The sequence below is a fragment of the Lytechinus variegatus genome, chromosome 1 (assembly GCF_018143015.1).
Source record: "Lytechinus variegatus isolate NC3 chromosome 1, Lvar_3.0, whole genome shotgun sequence".
NCBI lineage: Eukaryota > Metazoa > Echinodermata > Echinoidea > Temnopleuroida > Toxopneustidae > Lytechinus > Lytechinus variegatus.
Window position 1 is genome coordinate 88306320 of NC_054740.1, and position 14228 is coordinate 88320547.

At 34.4% G+C, this 14228-nt stretch overlaps 1 protein-coding gene across 17 annotated transcripts in view; it reads right to left on the bottom strand.

The window, feature by feature from the left end:
- The window catches only part of LOC121427202, a 72195-nt gene that overhangs the window by 9633 nt on the left and 48334 nt on the right, over positions 1 to 14228 (bottom strand). For 9 of the 17 annotated variants that reach the window (XM_041623524.1, XM_041623533.1, XM_041623540.1 and 6 more), the window contains 9 exons: positions 11514 to 11662; positions 11009 to 11107; positions 10299 to 10423; positions 9724 to 9913; positions 9062 to 9185; positions 8339 to 8383; positions 6818 to 6961; positions 5407 to 5544; positions 3734 to 4135 (listed from right to left, as the gene is read on the bottom strand). In XM_041623524.1, the coding sequence (XP_041479458.1) occupies positions 3734 to 4135; positions 5407 to 5544; positions 6818 to 6961; positions 8339 to 8383; positions 9062 to 9185; positions 9724 to 9913; positions 10299 to 10423; positions 11009 to 11107; positions 11514 to 11662 (1416 nt within the window). The remainder of the gene's footprint in view (positions 1 to 3733; positions 4136 to 5406; positions 5545 to 6817; positions 6962 to 8338; positions 8384 to 9061; positions 9186 to 9723; positions 9914 to 10298; positions 10424 to 11008; positions 11108 to 11513; positions 11663 to 14228) is intronic. The other 8 variants (XM_041623575.1, XM_041623567.1, XM_041623606.1 and 5 more) reach the window with 6 other exon arrangements.

Here is a 14228-nt window from a genome sequence, read left to right on the forward strand (position 1 = left end):
ATAAATCAACAAGAAAGAAGAACAGTATAATTTTTGGGGGGTCAAATCCCCTCCACGCATGCAGAAGTGAACTCAATATGGTCCAAATGATTAAATCATGCACTTACATGTATGAACAATAGCCACTTTCCAAAATCTTTGTTTTATTTCAATGATCCACTTGTTTAAACTTCTAGTATGACAAAGGATTTAGCATAGAGGAAAAACATATTTACAGTACAACAACTTTCATCTTCCATTAGAAAAAATACATTTGACAAGAAAATTGCCAAATGCATATAATCTTTTGATAACAATCACACACAAAAAAAATTGAACATAATATTGCATTCTTTCATATATATTCCTTACCAATGATATGTATGATGAGCATCAAATGAAGAAGAGAAGCAAAAGAAAAAGCATACATACAAAATATATATTTGTTTTCATATTGCATTATATATGACATGTGGCCCGTTGCAGACGGAACTACTAAGTAAATATAATAAAATAAACCAAATGCAATCAAGACAGGTTTAATTTTTTGGACTTGTATTTGATTTCATCTCTTTCTCCATCAGGCCCCCTATCCAGGGGAGAAAAAAAGTACAAATTTACAAAAATTCAATAATGTTTTATTCCTCATTTGGTTAATTGTCATGAACAAAATCTGTTTTGCAACTTATTGGCCATAATCAGCCTGGCTTTGTAGACAAAGGGCTAAATGCAGAAATACTTTTAAGCTGGAGTTAAAACGTTACGGTAAAATCTCGCAAAGATCACAAATACTTGTTTCTGATTTTTGCAAAATCAAATTGCTGTGGATTTTTAGAACAAAATATAATTGCAACTCTTCTGCAACGGATCACATACAGTACACATTTATATTAGCATTTCACACACATTAGTCTGAATATAAGTTATAACACATAGCTATGTGTATAGATACATGTATATTCAAATAGGCAACATATTGTAAAAAGTAGTTTGAGTGCATCAAAGAGAGCATAAGAATTGAGCTATGGATAAAGCTTCTTGTAAATTGATTTATATGGTATACAGCAGCAAGAAATTTGATGTTCTTGATGTCATTGGATAATCTGCATGAAACTTTTTAATTGCCTTTTTATCTGTTTGCATTTCAGAAAGGTGTTGCTTGCTTTGTTATTTCAGACTATAGGGGAAGGCGGGGTAAGTTGAGCATAGGGGTAAGTTGAGTCACCATCCCCAGGCAAATGATGAATGAGTCGGACATTGTGGTGGTTCCATGTATTGATGACCCAATGCATAACCCCTAACTAACCCCACCACATTTTTTCAACTTTGAAACAAAAAGTATTTTTTAGAGGGAAAAATACAATTTTCAGTAAAAAAAGTAAAAAAGGGTGTGAAATAGACAAGTGCTTTTTACACGAACACGTCTTTAAATATAATAAAGACATAAGAACAACGTTCTTGTCGTAGTTGTTTACATGATGGATGCATAAGGAATGTATGGATGCAAAATTATTGCATTAAGTTAGGACTGGGGTAAGTTGAGCAAACCGACATGGGGCAAGTTGAGCCATGGTATATAAAAAACAAACAAACCTTAAAAAGCCATCGATATGCAGGCAGAAAGGAGCAAATTTACATGACTGTTCTTTTCCTTTTAGAGGATGTTGGTATTTATAGAGAATAAGCGAGTGAAAAGACTTTAAATAAAAAATTGACATGATGTTTGTTACATTTTGTACATAGTTTTTGTGGCTCAACTTACCCCACAGATGGGGCAAGTTGAGCCATTTGACATCTCTTTTTTCAAAGGTGACAGTGACTTTCAGTGTGTGGGTAGAAAGTTATATATAGGTGAAAAATATTTCAGAAGAATTAGATTTTAAGGCAAGGTACTTATTTCTCCATGATCATTAATCATATCAATTCTAACATGCAAAAAGCAAAAAGTGTCACAACTTACCCGCCTTCCCCTACTGATAAATAAATCAACGCTCTTTTATGAACAGCAGCAATTTATCATTTTAGTAATCTGTATAAATAAATCTGAACAATTTCAAAAATTAATAATTAGTATTATTAGTGATCAATCTGGTTAAAATCAATGCACTTTCAATCAGGAACTTAATGTTGTAAATATGGAACTTTACTTTTGTTACGTTTTTTTTTCAAATAAAGTGATGTTATAGATGAATATTTGTGCAATCATACTGCATGTGTTGGACTTAATAACTTTTCATTAAATTTCAAAGATGTATCATCTTTAACAGTGCAGAACAATCATTACTCTTTATTATCTGGTAAATAGTGGTCATTGTGCAATGCTACATCCACACAAACTTAAGTGCATCGGAAAGACGTACAGCAGTGATGCATGTCTATTAATGACAAAGTTCTACATTTCCACATTTTATATTCAATATGTCACAAACCATGATGGAATCAATGGTCTGTTAATGTCCGCAATAGTCAATCAAAATCATCTATTCACTAGATATGTGTCAATGACAAAACTTGTCTTGCCTCCCTACTATTATAATTTCTGCACTTGTCAACTACAAAAATTACAGTATCAACATCAAACAATATCATTATCAATAAACGCAGTTACTGTGGAAATAGAAAAGGATGAGCCTTGTTAACCTTTAAAGTGAAGATAGACTTGAGTGACTAGGATGTGCTATGACTGTGTTATCTACAAGGCCAGTACCACCTGATGTAATCTGATTTCTGTTTTAAGCTCATAAGGGTACCCTCACTATTGTAACTGGTTACTGGCTAAGCAAACTTTGTTGATAGAGTTATATTTGAGTACCTGATGAATTTATTAAATATGGATCACTTGCCATGTGGCTACATACAAGATATTTTTGATAGTGTCTGCAAAAAGACCTGGGGCCCATTTCATAAAGAGATACAACTATGGTAACTTGCTATGGCAACTATCAAACCTTGATTATGATTGGCTATTGAGCCCCGTTACCATGGTAGTTGCTATAATGGCAAAGTTCCAGTAGTTGTAAGTCCTTTATGAAACAGGCCCCTAATGTGAGCTAAGATCGATAATCCTGCAGTGGTTACCACTTTGAACTAACCAAACATTGAACCGCTTTTTTTTTATACATGTGCATGATTCACAGTAATGTGGAAAGACATTTCAAAATGATTTTCTCATGGACAGTCTAAAATATATCATGTAGACCTTCTAATAAAAATATACAGATCAATTACGCATTATCTTATTAATTGACACAAAAAAAAACAAATATCTGAATTTCCTATAAACTTGTCATCAACTATAAAAAAGCCAAAAGCAAATAAAACAGTAATTTTTCAAATAATTTGTTTTTCATCATTCTAAACAAGACTAAACTCTAAAATTCTTGAATAAAATTACAACCTACAAAACAAAATATTTGATATACCTCATGCAAAAAAAACAAACATAAGTAGCAACAGGTATCAGACAGGATAAACAATCTTGAATGGTTATGTAATGATTAATTCAACATTTGAAAATCATATTGAAATGTCATCCTGCACAACATGTACTGCTACAGAACAATTCAGGTGGAACTGGCCTATGAATCCTTTGAAGACCTTAGACTACCCTCAAAATCTTAAGGGAATGTGGTGATAAGGAGTCCAATGTGAAGACTACAAATTCTTGAAAGTGATTGTTGTTAGCCCATGCTAGTTCACTCAGTGCAAATCCACACCACTCGACGTGTCAAGATATGATAAAAGGTTCCTCTACATTCTCATCTGATTCTTCCGGTCCATACACCACATACTGGTTAGCTTCTCCTAGCTCCGTCACACATCTCTCCTGGCCTAATCTATGTGGTACTTCCATTGTCTTTGGCTTGATGAGACGATAGAGGGTGGATGTTCCCTCACGACCGTACAGTTGAGGTAGCTTCTTGCCTAAGAACCCTGATCTACTCTTGCCATGGTAGTTACCATGGAAGGGCCTGGTGTCCATGTAGAGACCCTTCAGTCTTGCATTGGTAGCACTTGCTAGAACCCTGGTGTCATGGATTGGTAGTAGATCATACTGTCTGGCTTCAATGGGGAAAGCATTGCAGTCTTGGGATTGATGGGATGACTTTGACTCATCCTCCGATTTCAAGGTTAAAGCAAGGTGCTTTTTAGCATCCTTTTATTACGTGAGGTCAGTATCCATGGTAGCAATAGTGGAAATGGAAAATACATTACATTGAATAAGGTAATCTTTGAAAGATTAATACAAGTATCCAAAGTTTTAAATTAATGTTATTTTAAGAACTTTCATTCATTACTGTAGGAGATATACACAAATAATCCAACCACCTCACATAATTGATTCAGAGTGTATAATGCAACAAAAGGTATTTCCTTTGTCAATAAAGCAAAGAAATAATCGTGAAATTGACAAAGATAGAATACATGACCCATCCAACAATGCTCACACTCGAACAGAATTTGAATACAACTAATTTCTGCCATTATGCTCTAATTTTTTGTACATACTTTGCACCATTTATTCAGTGAATTATTATTTTTTCCAATTCCAACACAGTATGTGCACAAGCATGGAGAGCAAACAAAACACACAGCAAAAAGGAAAAGGGGAAGTGTCTGCAAGGAAAAATTCAAAGAAAAGCTTGATGCAAAGCATAAGGATATAAGGTGAAAATAGCGTGAAAATTTTGAATCGTTTCTTTTGCCTTTCTGTAAAATTTTCTAAAGGATAACAAAGGCAAAGGAGGTTTCAGTCAGGAGGAGATGAAAAGTTCAATATAGATCAGAATGCAAGGCAAATTTTTATCAAGGCACAGCTCATTTAAAAGCCATTAGAAAATAAATCAAATCTTTGAAGTGAAGAAGGCCATCAGAACAAAAAGAACCCTGTAGTTTAACAAAGCACGATATAAGAAAAGATGAAAAATACAAGAGCATGCCTTTCACCATAAAGAAAAGTCATATAGCATCAGAAAGAATTTATCCAGGAACCAACCCTAAGCTGATTAAGATATCACAAAGTGGTGAAACAGAAGACCGGTATTATTAATGATCAAAGTTGTAATAATTCATTAACAAAACTTTTTAGTAAATATCTTTATTTTCAAAGGTTAAATCTTGACATCAAAACATAATTTAGTTTAAAATATGCATAGACACAAATATATAGGTCACATGAAATTAATGAATAGCTTAGAATTTTCAAAATGATTTAAGGACTGATGAGACCCATTTTGATGTAATCTAAAATTTTCTTATGGATCGAAACTGCAAATCATTTATCTCAACGCAATCTTTCCTTGATCACTGTATCACCACATTGCAAAATCACAGCAATGCAAGAATGGGAGCAAACCATTTAAAAAAAAATGTCAGCATCACAAAGGCAGCTTCACAAAATGTAAAGTTGAAAAATTGTCTTCAAACCTGTAATCTAGACATGGCTCTATAAGAAGGAGTGACTGAGTCTACTTTATTTGTCTTCTCTGCATTCTCCTCAATGGCATCAGATACCCATGACTGAATGAATGTGGGATTATTCCACATACGTCTACGAACCAACCTCTGAATTAGGTATAAGGAAACAGGAGGGATAGGAGAGGAGAGGATGAAAGAAAAGGTCTAGTTTGGGATTTGGGCTTGTTCACACCGATGTCATTCCTTATTTGATGGCAATGTCAATTAAGTATGGTTTTCATATTCAGGGGAAGCCTTTGCAATGGGAACAAGCCCTAGCTAGTCCACTTGAACTAAACAGACCTTCTTTAAGGGAGTGCCTATAGATGTAAAAAAAAATGAAAAAAAAACTAACACTAGAATCAGACAACCCCTGATATTAGATTATGCTTCTATCTGAAAATACTATAATACACACTAAAAACTAGACAGAATCTAGCAGTAGTTTCAATGAAGAGAGATAACACAAAATAATGCAGATGGGTGGGGAGTGGTCTTCCTTATCTGAGTGAATGTATGTTTAACCTTTTCAAAACTACCACAGAATCCAGGAATTGATAGTGTAGAGTTCTCTTATTGATATATTGGAGGTATTGTGTTGTGCTTCTAATTCATTTATACAGCCAAACACCTGATACTACCATTGTCTCAAACAGGAGTGATCAAGTGAGGATGAGAGCTAGAAACTAATATCTTATCTACATGATCAGTGTATATTTGATAACTATCAACTGTGAATGCTGTGTTCATACCAGTGAATTCATGGGTGCAAAATCAACACTTGCCCTTTAAAATTAAGATAGAATGTATCTTCAGAAGCATGCCCCAAATGACCACTGTTGAGGATGCTATGAATATAAAAAATACAGTATAAACTTAATGAATTTTGTGAAATAGTGATTTCTTCCATGGCTCAAGTCTACATGTATGCCATTGCTATTCAATATGTTACTGGATTTAAAATTGCCAAATTTACAGCTCAGGGAACATTTTCCCTAGAATCCTGTCAGAGATCGTAACTGTCACTACCTTCTTCGTCAATCAAAAGCAATATATTTTTTTTAGCTTAAAACATTAGGCGTTGGCTGATCACTGAGTCTGGCAAGAAACTTCACTGAATGCTCCGGTGGGACTGACAAGATAGCCATTCCTGCAAAGTCAATCCCAAAGAAACATTGGCTTGAGTTCCTCAACATTATTCTTGGACAAGTATTCCATCACTGGTATCAACACCATAAAAGAGGAAGAGGACTAAACTACAAAAGGGTTTATTGAAGAACAGAGGTGAATAAAGTGATCCTAGAAAGAGATGACGTGCTCCACAGTAACCATGGCAACCGATGCTGAGGGAAGTATGTAGGGATGGATTTAACAAACACACCTGACTACTGCAAGAGTCTGAGGGATTATAAGGAGCATCGATCAACGATACACCATCACTCGTCTCTTCTTTCCTATCTTCTACCGGTATCTGTCTCTTCTTCCCTCTTGTTGCAAGGGCTCTTTTCAAAGATGATGTGCCTCTCTGTCTCGCAGCATTAAATCAGTGATCAATTTACATATCAATCATCATAACGTACATGTATTACAGCACTTGGTGCATTGAAATGAACAAGGCCATTTAATGATTAATAAATAAGAACAATAATTTTGTCAACCTCCACCCTTCCTCTGCTCCAAACAATCAAGGAGTGTTTATTCTCCTTCTTGAAAAGCAGTATTTAGCTTTGATTTTAAATGTCAACTGTTTGGAAGAATTAGTTATTTAGTTCAATTGAATTAAATCAGCTGGAACAAGGGACTGTTATGAAAAAACATAAATAAATTATGTATAATTATGTTTTATGAGTTGCCGCTGAGTACCGTTACTATGGTACATGTAGCTAATCATGAAAACAGGACCCTGAATAGATAGCATCTACTATAAAAAAATCTGAGAAGTGTAACTTAAAAGCACTAATAAGTACTTTATGAGATGGGTTGTGTAAGAAGCTTTGATATTGGCCGAATTTTTACATTGGTAAGGTTGACAAATACAAGGTTTTACTGTACACTTTATATAATGTTTGGTGTATCAATACTATGTACAGGATACAACCTTTACAGCTTACTAAACAGTATTGTTACAATAAGGTCACTGAAAGCAGAAATGGAAACATAAAAACTAATTACAACACAAGATCTACAGCCTAACTTGCTACTGAGAATTAAAGAGGGAAAACAGAGATCAAAGAATCACTTCTACAACACTAATTACAGATAAACATTCATCTTAGAATGTACTTTACATTAATTTGGTTCCCTTTATAACTTCTGAAATGTTACCCTCTGATATTCCTTGATTTATAAAATAATATACAGACAGTACATCAATCTCTGATATCAATTTCCTTGATAAAAACACCCCCATAAATTTTGATCTTTTCTATTCTTATGGGTAATGTATGGATCTTAAAGATACTTTGGGCTTGCAGATGGTAAAGAATGTTAAACTATTCTTGTAACTGAAAAATATATATCTGTGACAATGACATACAAGCAATTATCCTAATCTACTCTATAATGATCCATTCTGATCTTCTTATATTCGTTAATTCACCATAGACAAATACATTAGAAACTTAGAAACTAAAATCCTACTACAAAAATTTAACAGTAACTAAATGGAACACAGTACTAGACTGGGAAAGACAATATCACTGCTACACTATTCTTTCCAGTAAATTAGTCACAACTAATTCTACAGTTTCCTGCAACTATATTTCAAAGTAATACATTTCAGAATTCTAGAATTAAACACTAAAGAAATCAAACAAACATTGAAATATCTGTCAGTAGATCATGAGCAAGAGAAATAAAACATGAATTAGATAAAACCTAGAAAAAGTCTCATAATTCTTACCTTCTTCTTAGATTGCTCATCTGCATTCATATCTGGTGGGGGTCCCTGTACAAAAATAAATTCATATATTTAAAAACATCTGGTAAATATTTGTATGTATATATATATATATATATATATATATATTCAAGGTTATATGATGCATGTTATGCTATGAAATATCCACATACTTTTCCTTCCAACATTAAAAAAATACTAAGGTAGCAAGCTCAATGGAGTCGATATATAATTCAACATTGCACTGTAAAAGATTTTTTATTACTGTTTTACAATTACAACTTGAGTATTCAATTTTGAGAGGCTTGAATATCTTACAAATGTCACCATCAGTGATGTTTGTTGATATTGTAATATCCGTCAATTTATTAAATTCACCTTATTTAATCAATCTTTCACTTTCTCTTTATCATCTATTTCATCTTAACATTTTCATTTCACTCAATTGTTAATCTGTGTATTTATCATCATTGTAATCATTATTGATTAGCATTACTATTGGGCAATTCCAAAAAAATATATATACGTCTGACCCCTTATATGTGGGACCTTACTGAGATTTTATGTCTCTGATTTCTTGCTATTTTGACAATCTGTAATGTTCTCAAAGGACCATAACTTGGTTAGCTTATGAAGTGAAGTAAGACTTGAGAAAAATGGGGGTCGGACGTACAAAAAGGTTGATTATTTTAAGGAATTGCATGCAGACACTGTACCCCAGCTCACCTCTTCACTTTTTGATCTACCTTTCAGCTTCTTCTTCCTCTTCTTTTTCCTCACTTTATCATCATCATCATCGTTCTGTCCTTTGGGAAGCTCAGATTCAGATGCACTGTCACTGTCACTTGTGCTAAACAAAAATCACAAAATATACAGAGGAATTATGAAGAAAAGTGCAACTACTCAATCGCTCTTTATAAATGTTTTTGTTGTTTTTTAACTGGATTCAATAAGTTATAATTTTGTTCTTACATGCTGACAGCAAGAATCTTTTTCATAAAACATGTTAGCATTTATTGCCTGTGACAATACAGTGAGCATTGAGCCACAAAAAATGGTTTGGTTAGCAATCGGTTTATAAATATTGGGAAATCAAAAAATTTGAAAACTAAAAAAAAAAACAGGGGGTTGAATGAAGTGATATTTTTACTTCAATAAACCATAATGTATCATGTTGAGTTTCTTATACTCTTGCAGCTAGTTTAGTATTGTGTATTACAGTTTACTTGCAGGGGTAATGATTGTGTACATTGGAACTGATTACTTCTAAACAGATAGCACTATATACATACATGCCTAAATCCGGAATATATTTTTTCCCTTGAAAATTGATTTATAAATCCAGCTTTTATTATCATGATTACTTTAATATTTTCATCCAGACTTACTCTGATTCTGCAAATTCCTTGTTGATGTGAAGGTCAGCGAGAAGGTCATAGCAGCCTTGTATGGTCTCTGAACTTAAGGTGTCTATTACCTTCAGAGCAGCTAGCTTAGACTTGGTCCTCTTGTCTAACCCAGCCCATTCAGATCCATCCTGGTCTGCCTTGGACCCACCATGCTTCTTGGATTTTTGTCCTGGAATGACAAATAAAAAAGAAGATCAATGACGATGCAGGGTATAAATGATGACAAAGAAGAGAGAGGTATTATTACATAATGATGATTCAATGAAAAATACTGATGTACTCCAATATGCTTTCACTCAAGTCAATATCATAGATACAAATGCACATGAACATATAACTAACATAGTATTATAGATACTATGTTAGCATACCAGGAAAAGAAACAAGATGTAATGCTTCACCACATGTTATAACTGAAATATCAAGACACATAGTGAGTCTACTCGAAGTATCTATTCTTGCCCTTCATTCATTATATGAAGTACTGTATTAATGATAAAGTTGTGTATATCTGAAAGAGAATAAAAGCAGATTGCTATATCAGTTGTACCCACCTTGTTTGACATCTTTGAGAGAAGATAGATCAGGGAATGGCATGTTTGGTGGTAGTAAACCACGGCTGAGAAGAATATGATGGGTGATCTCCTTTGTCAACTCAAGAATCAATTCAGAATGTAGACTGGGAAAACAAAAATTCATATTTTATAAAGTATATTGATTATTTTGGGAGGCAGTGAAACCATGTTTTAATTATTTAACTCCTACACTATGATACTTCAGAGTAAATATATTACAAGTTGCACATTATTCCAGTAAGAATCTGCAAAGGCTTCCTTTCATAATACCATATGAACCAATCCTCTTTGATGGGTGATTAAAAAAAGTCTTCAAGAAAAGAAAATACACAAACACAATTTTTTTTGTAGAATAATAGATGCAATGGCGGCTACTTATCTAGTGTACAGGTCCACCGTTATGTGCTTATGGCACTTCAAAAATATAAACAATAATGGAAATAGAATAGATAGAAATAAAAATGGAAATTCAGCAAAACATAATACACTATTAAATTGTTAATGATAGAGGAAAAAAATCATTCAAGAGAAATGCTATGATCTTTGCAGCTGTCCTGTCTATATTTGTTTGTAATCGTATCTGTCCTCATTTACACATTCACAGCTGGCTATAAGTAGTTGGAAATTTCAGCTGAAGATATTAGGTTTTAATGAGACTCTTGATTGTCTGATTTATTTTCCAGGCTCACCTAGTGTTCTCCTGAGCTTGGTGGTAGACCAGAAGTGCCTCACAGAAATGACGTCCAAGATCCTGGAAATCTTGAAGATTGAAGTGTCTTGGAGCATGACTGGTGAGAAGTAAGAACAAAGTGATAATGCCATGTTATACACACTGCAGAAGTGGAATATCTTTAGAGGGTTTGAATTCAATAAGATACCTGAAATAAAGTATAAGAGCATTAGAAATGGGACAAAGTGACTACTATAAATAGAATCACTGTCATGTCAAATCCAGAAGAAAATGGATTACAAATTTATATTAATGACTTATATTTTTTACATTGCATTGATAAAATAAATTGAGCTTTGTATATGTACACGTACTTTAATAATACAAAGAAATCAACTGCATTTGCATTTCAGACCCTCTTTTGCCAAGCTAAAAGCAAAATTTTGGGGATAGCACCTATTACATTCATTGATGCCTCAACTAAAAAGGGGCCAAGTACTTCTTGCTGCCACATTCAAATTTACCTGGTAATATCCTTGCTGCCACAGAATGTTGCTTCCAACGTGAAGCTGTTGCTGATGCCCATTTGCCTCCACATCACAACCCTTCCTGTTGCCTCCTTGCAACGCTTTACTCGGAACTTGCAACCACGAAATGAAAACTTGTCTGGTGCCTGATCATGAGAATTCCATAGAAATGCAGTAATACTAATGATAGTTGGATTTACGAAGAAATTTTCCAGAGGATACACAATGAAACTATCACTGCACAAGCTTAAGCTCAAGCTTCTTAGATCAAATTATGAATGTTATCAATTAGTAATAGTAGGGGTGGGCAAATGACAAAATTTTTTTCAAACGGGTGAATTCTATGGCCATTTTTGCCGCTGAACACAAATCCGCCAACCATTTTGACCTCCAATGAGGTTTGATATTGGTTCCAGCCATTTTTTTGAAAAATGGCGGGAAAATTGCCCTTTTTGCCCTATTTTTATATATAACGGGTGTGTATTTGTCTCTCTCTTTGTTTTTGAGGGTGCTGAGTTCAATTATCTCAATATGTAAATCATTGGATGTATAGCCATGGTAAAAAATTGCCATTTTCCCTCCATTTCTTGAAAAATGGCGGGAAAATGGCATTTTTCCATGTTTTTTTACATTGAGCAGCATAAAATGGGTGTGTGATATGTCTTATGTGTTTGAGGGTGCTGAGTTCAAATATCTTCACATACATATAGGACATTAGATGTATAGGCTGGGTGAGATAAAGTTGTTTTCCCGCCATTTTTTTGAAAAATGGCGGGAAAATGGCCTTTTGGCCATATTTGTACATTAAACATCATAAAAGGGGTGTGCGACATGTCTCTTTATTTTTAGGGTACTGAGTTGAAATATATGCATACTTAAGACATTGAGGTACAGGCATGGTGATAAATGGTAAGATCAAAATTGTAAGCAAAAATGAATGCAAATAGTGAATTTCATATGTTTAGTAAAAATCATTATCATACATGTAGTAATGAACAAAACAAAACAAAATCAAAGATTTAATAATCTGCAGACCAGCTGCTTTAATGAATCAATGTTGAAAATACATAGGCCTACAGTTGAAATTAATAATATGAAAGCAAACCACATCACCATAACTGGACCTTCAGGTAAAAGGACATCCCTGACTACAGGTTATTGGGAAATTTGAATCATAGTGGTCAAGATGGTGCTGATCAAAGCTTATGGGTTCAGGCTCAAGTGCTTAATAGCCATTCTTGCCAACTCCACAGCTGATGAATTGAAATCAGAAATAGACTTCTGGATGACAGATCGAGCTGCTGACTGAAGTCCGTCTTCAGGCCCTTGGAGTAGACCTTACTAAAATCCTTAAATGCTGCGCTCATATAATTTTGCGTATAGATCATGCAATAGATATGCAGAAACATAGAACAGAAGATTTGCATCCAACAGTTCTGGAGGTATCAGCAGGTGAGGGGATCTTTGTATCTCCAGGATTTTCAATCCATACTAGGGTTAATCGCAATCTCCAAGTTATTGTCTCCTAGCCATAATCAGCAATAAGTGTCCCTCTTGGATGGAAGATAACAATATTCAGTGCCAAGGATTCAAAGGATTTGTAGCCAATAAATTCGGTAGAATTGCAGAACTTGCTAAGGAGTACCTGTCATGACGAGAATTCATCCAAGCTTTCTTCAATGCAGATGTGGACACCAACAACTACAAACTTGTTCTTGCAGTGGCTACATTCAGAATGAGTGGTTCACATGCTGTTGAGAAATTTACACAATGACAGGTTATCTTAACATCTTCCTGATGAAAGAACTGCTGGGCATCAACAAGATGGGTGAGCAAAATGCTGGGGATAGAACGTTGCAGGAGATTCCTTGAGGAAAAACTAGACGGGTAATATAAAATTATGGTGGGCAAAGAGAAAAGAAATAGGATCGGGAAGAGATAGGCTAGTTGCTGATGTGATTGAAGAAGTTATTAGTTCAGTGAAGAGCCAGATGTCCAGGACCGATTACTTTATCGGATGTTGATGGCATGATTTATGCTCCTTTTACCAACTTAGAATGTGACTCTGAATTTTCAAAGCTAGTGCACAGATTCAAAGTTACTGATGGAAGTTCTTCTGTCCAGACTCTGTCCGGAAAAAAAAATCTGCTGGCATCTGGTGGTCTTCTGGTACACCCTGAATTTGAAAGTAAGAGTATAGAAGAAAGGAAGGAAAGGTGGAAGTGGGCTCGCTGTTCTGAAGAGGTGAACACAGTATAGAAGCTCGAAGCACACTTTAATGCAACTGTTGTATCTGCACAGAAATTTGCACTGCATAAGAATGAGGAGTTAAAGAAGAAGAAAGCTTGTAAAACTCTAACAATCTAAGATGTAAAGACCATAATGGCCCACTGACTCTTAACAACTTAGATAATATGTTAGCAAATCTTAGTGAAAATGGCTTCAGAATGAAGTTGGCTATCTTTGTCTCACAGTAACTCCAGACATTCGTCAAATAGGTGTGTGAAAGGATCAGATGGCATACAAGATGGAAAAATGTTCTGTGGAGGAACTTAACTTAACTTTTTGTATTATCACCTGGTAATGATTACGATTATCATGTTTTATATATTTATTCATGTAAGTTTGAGTGCCTTTTACTTTGTACATTTTTATTAATGGCACGGCCCCAATGTAAATCAGACTTTGTATCTGTTTGGGTTTTTTACCGTG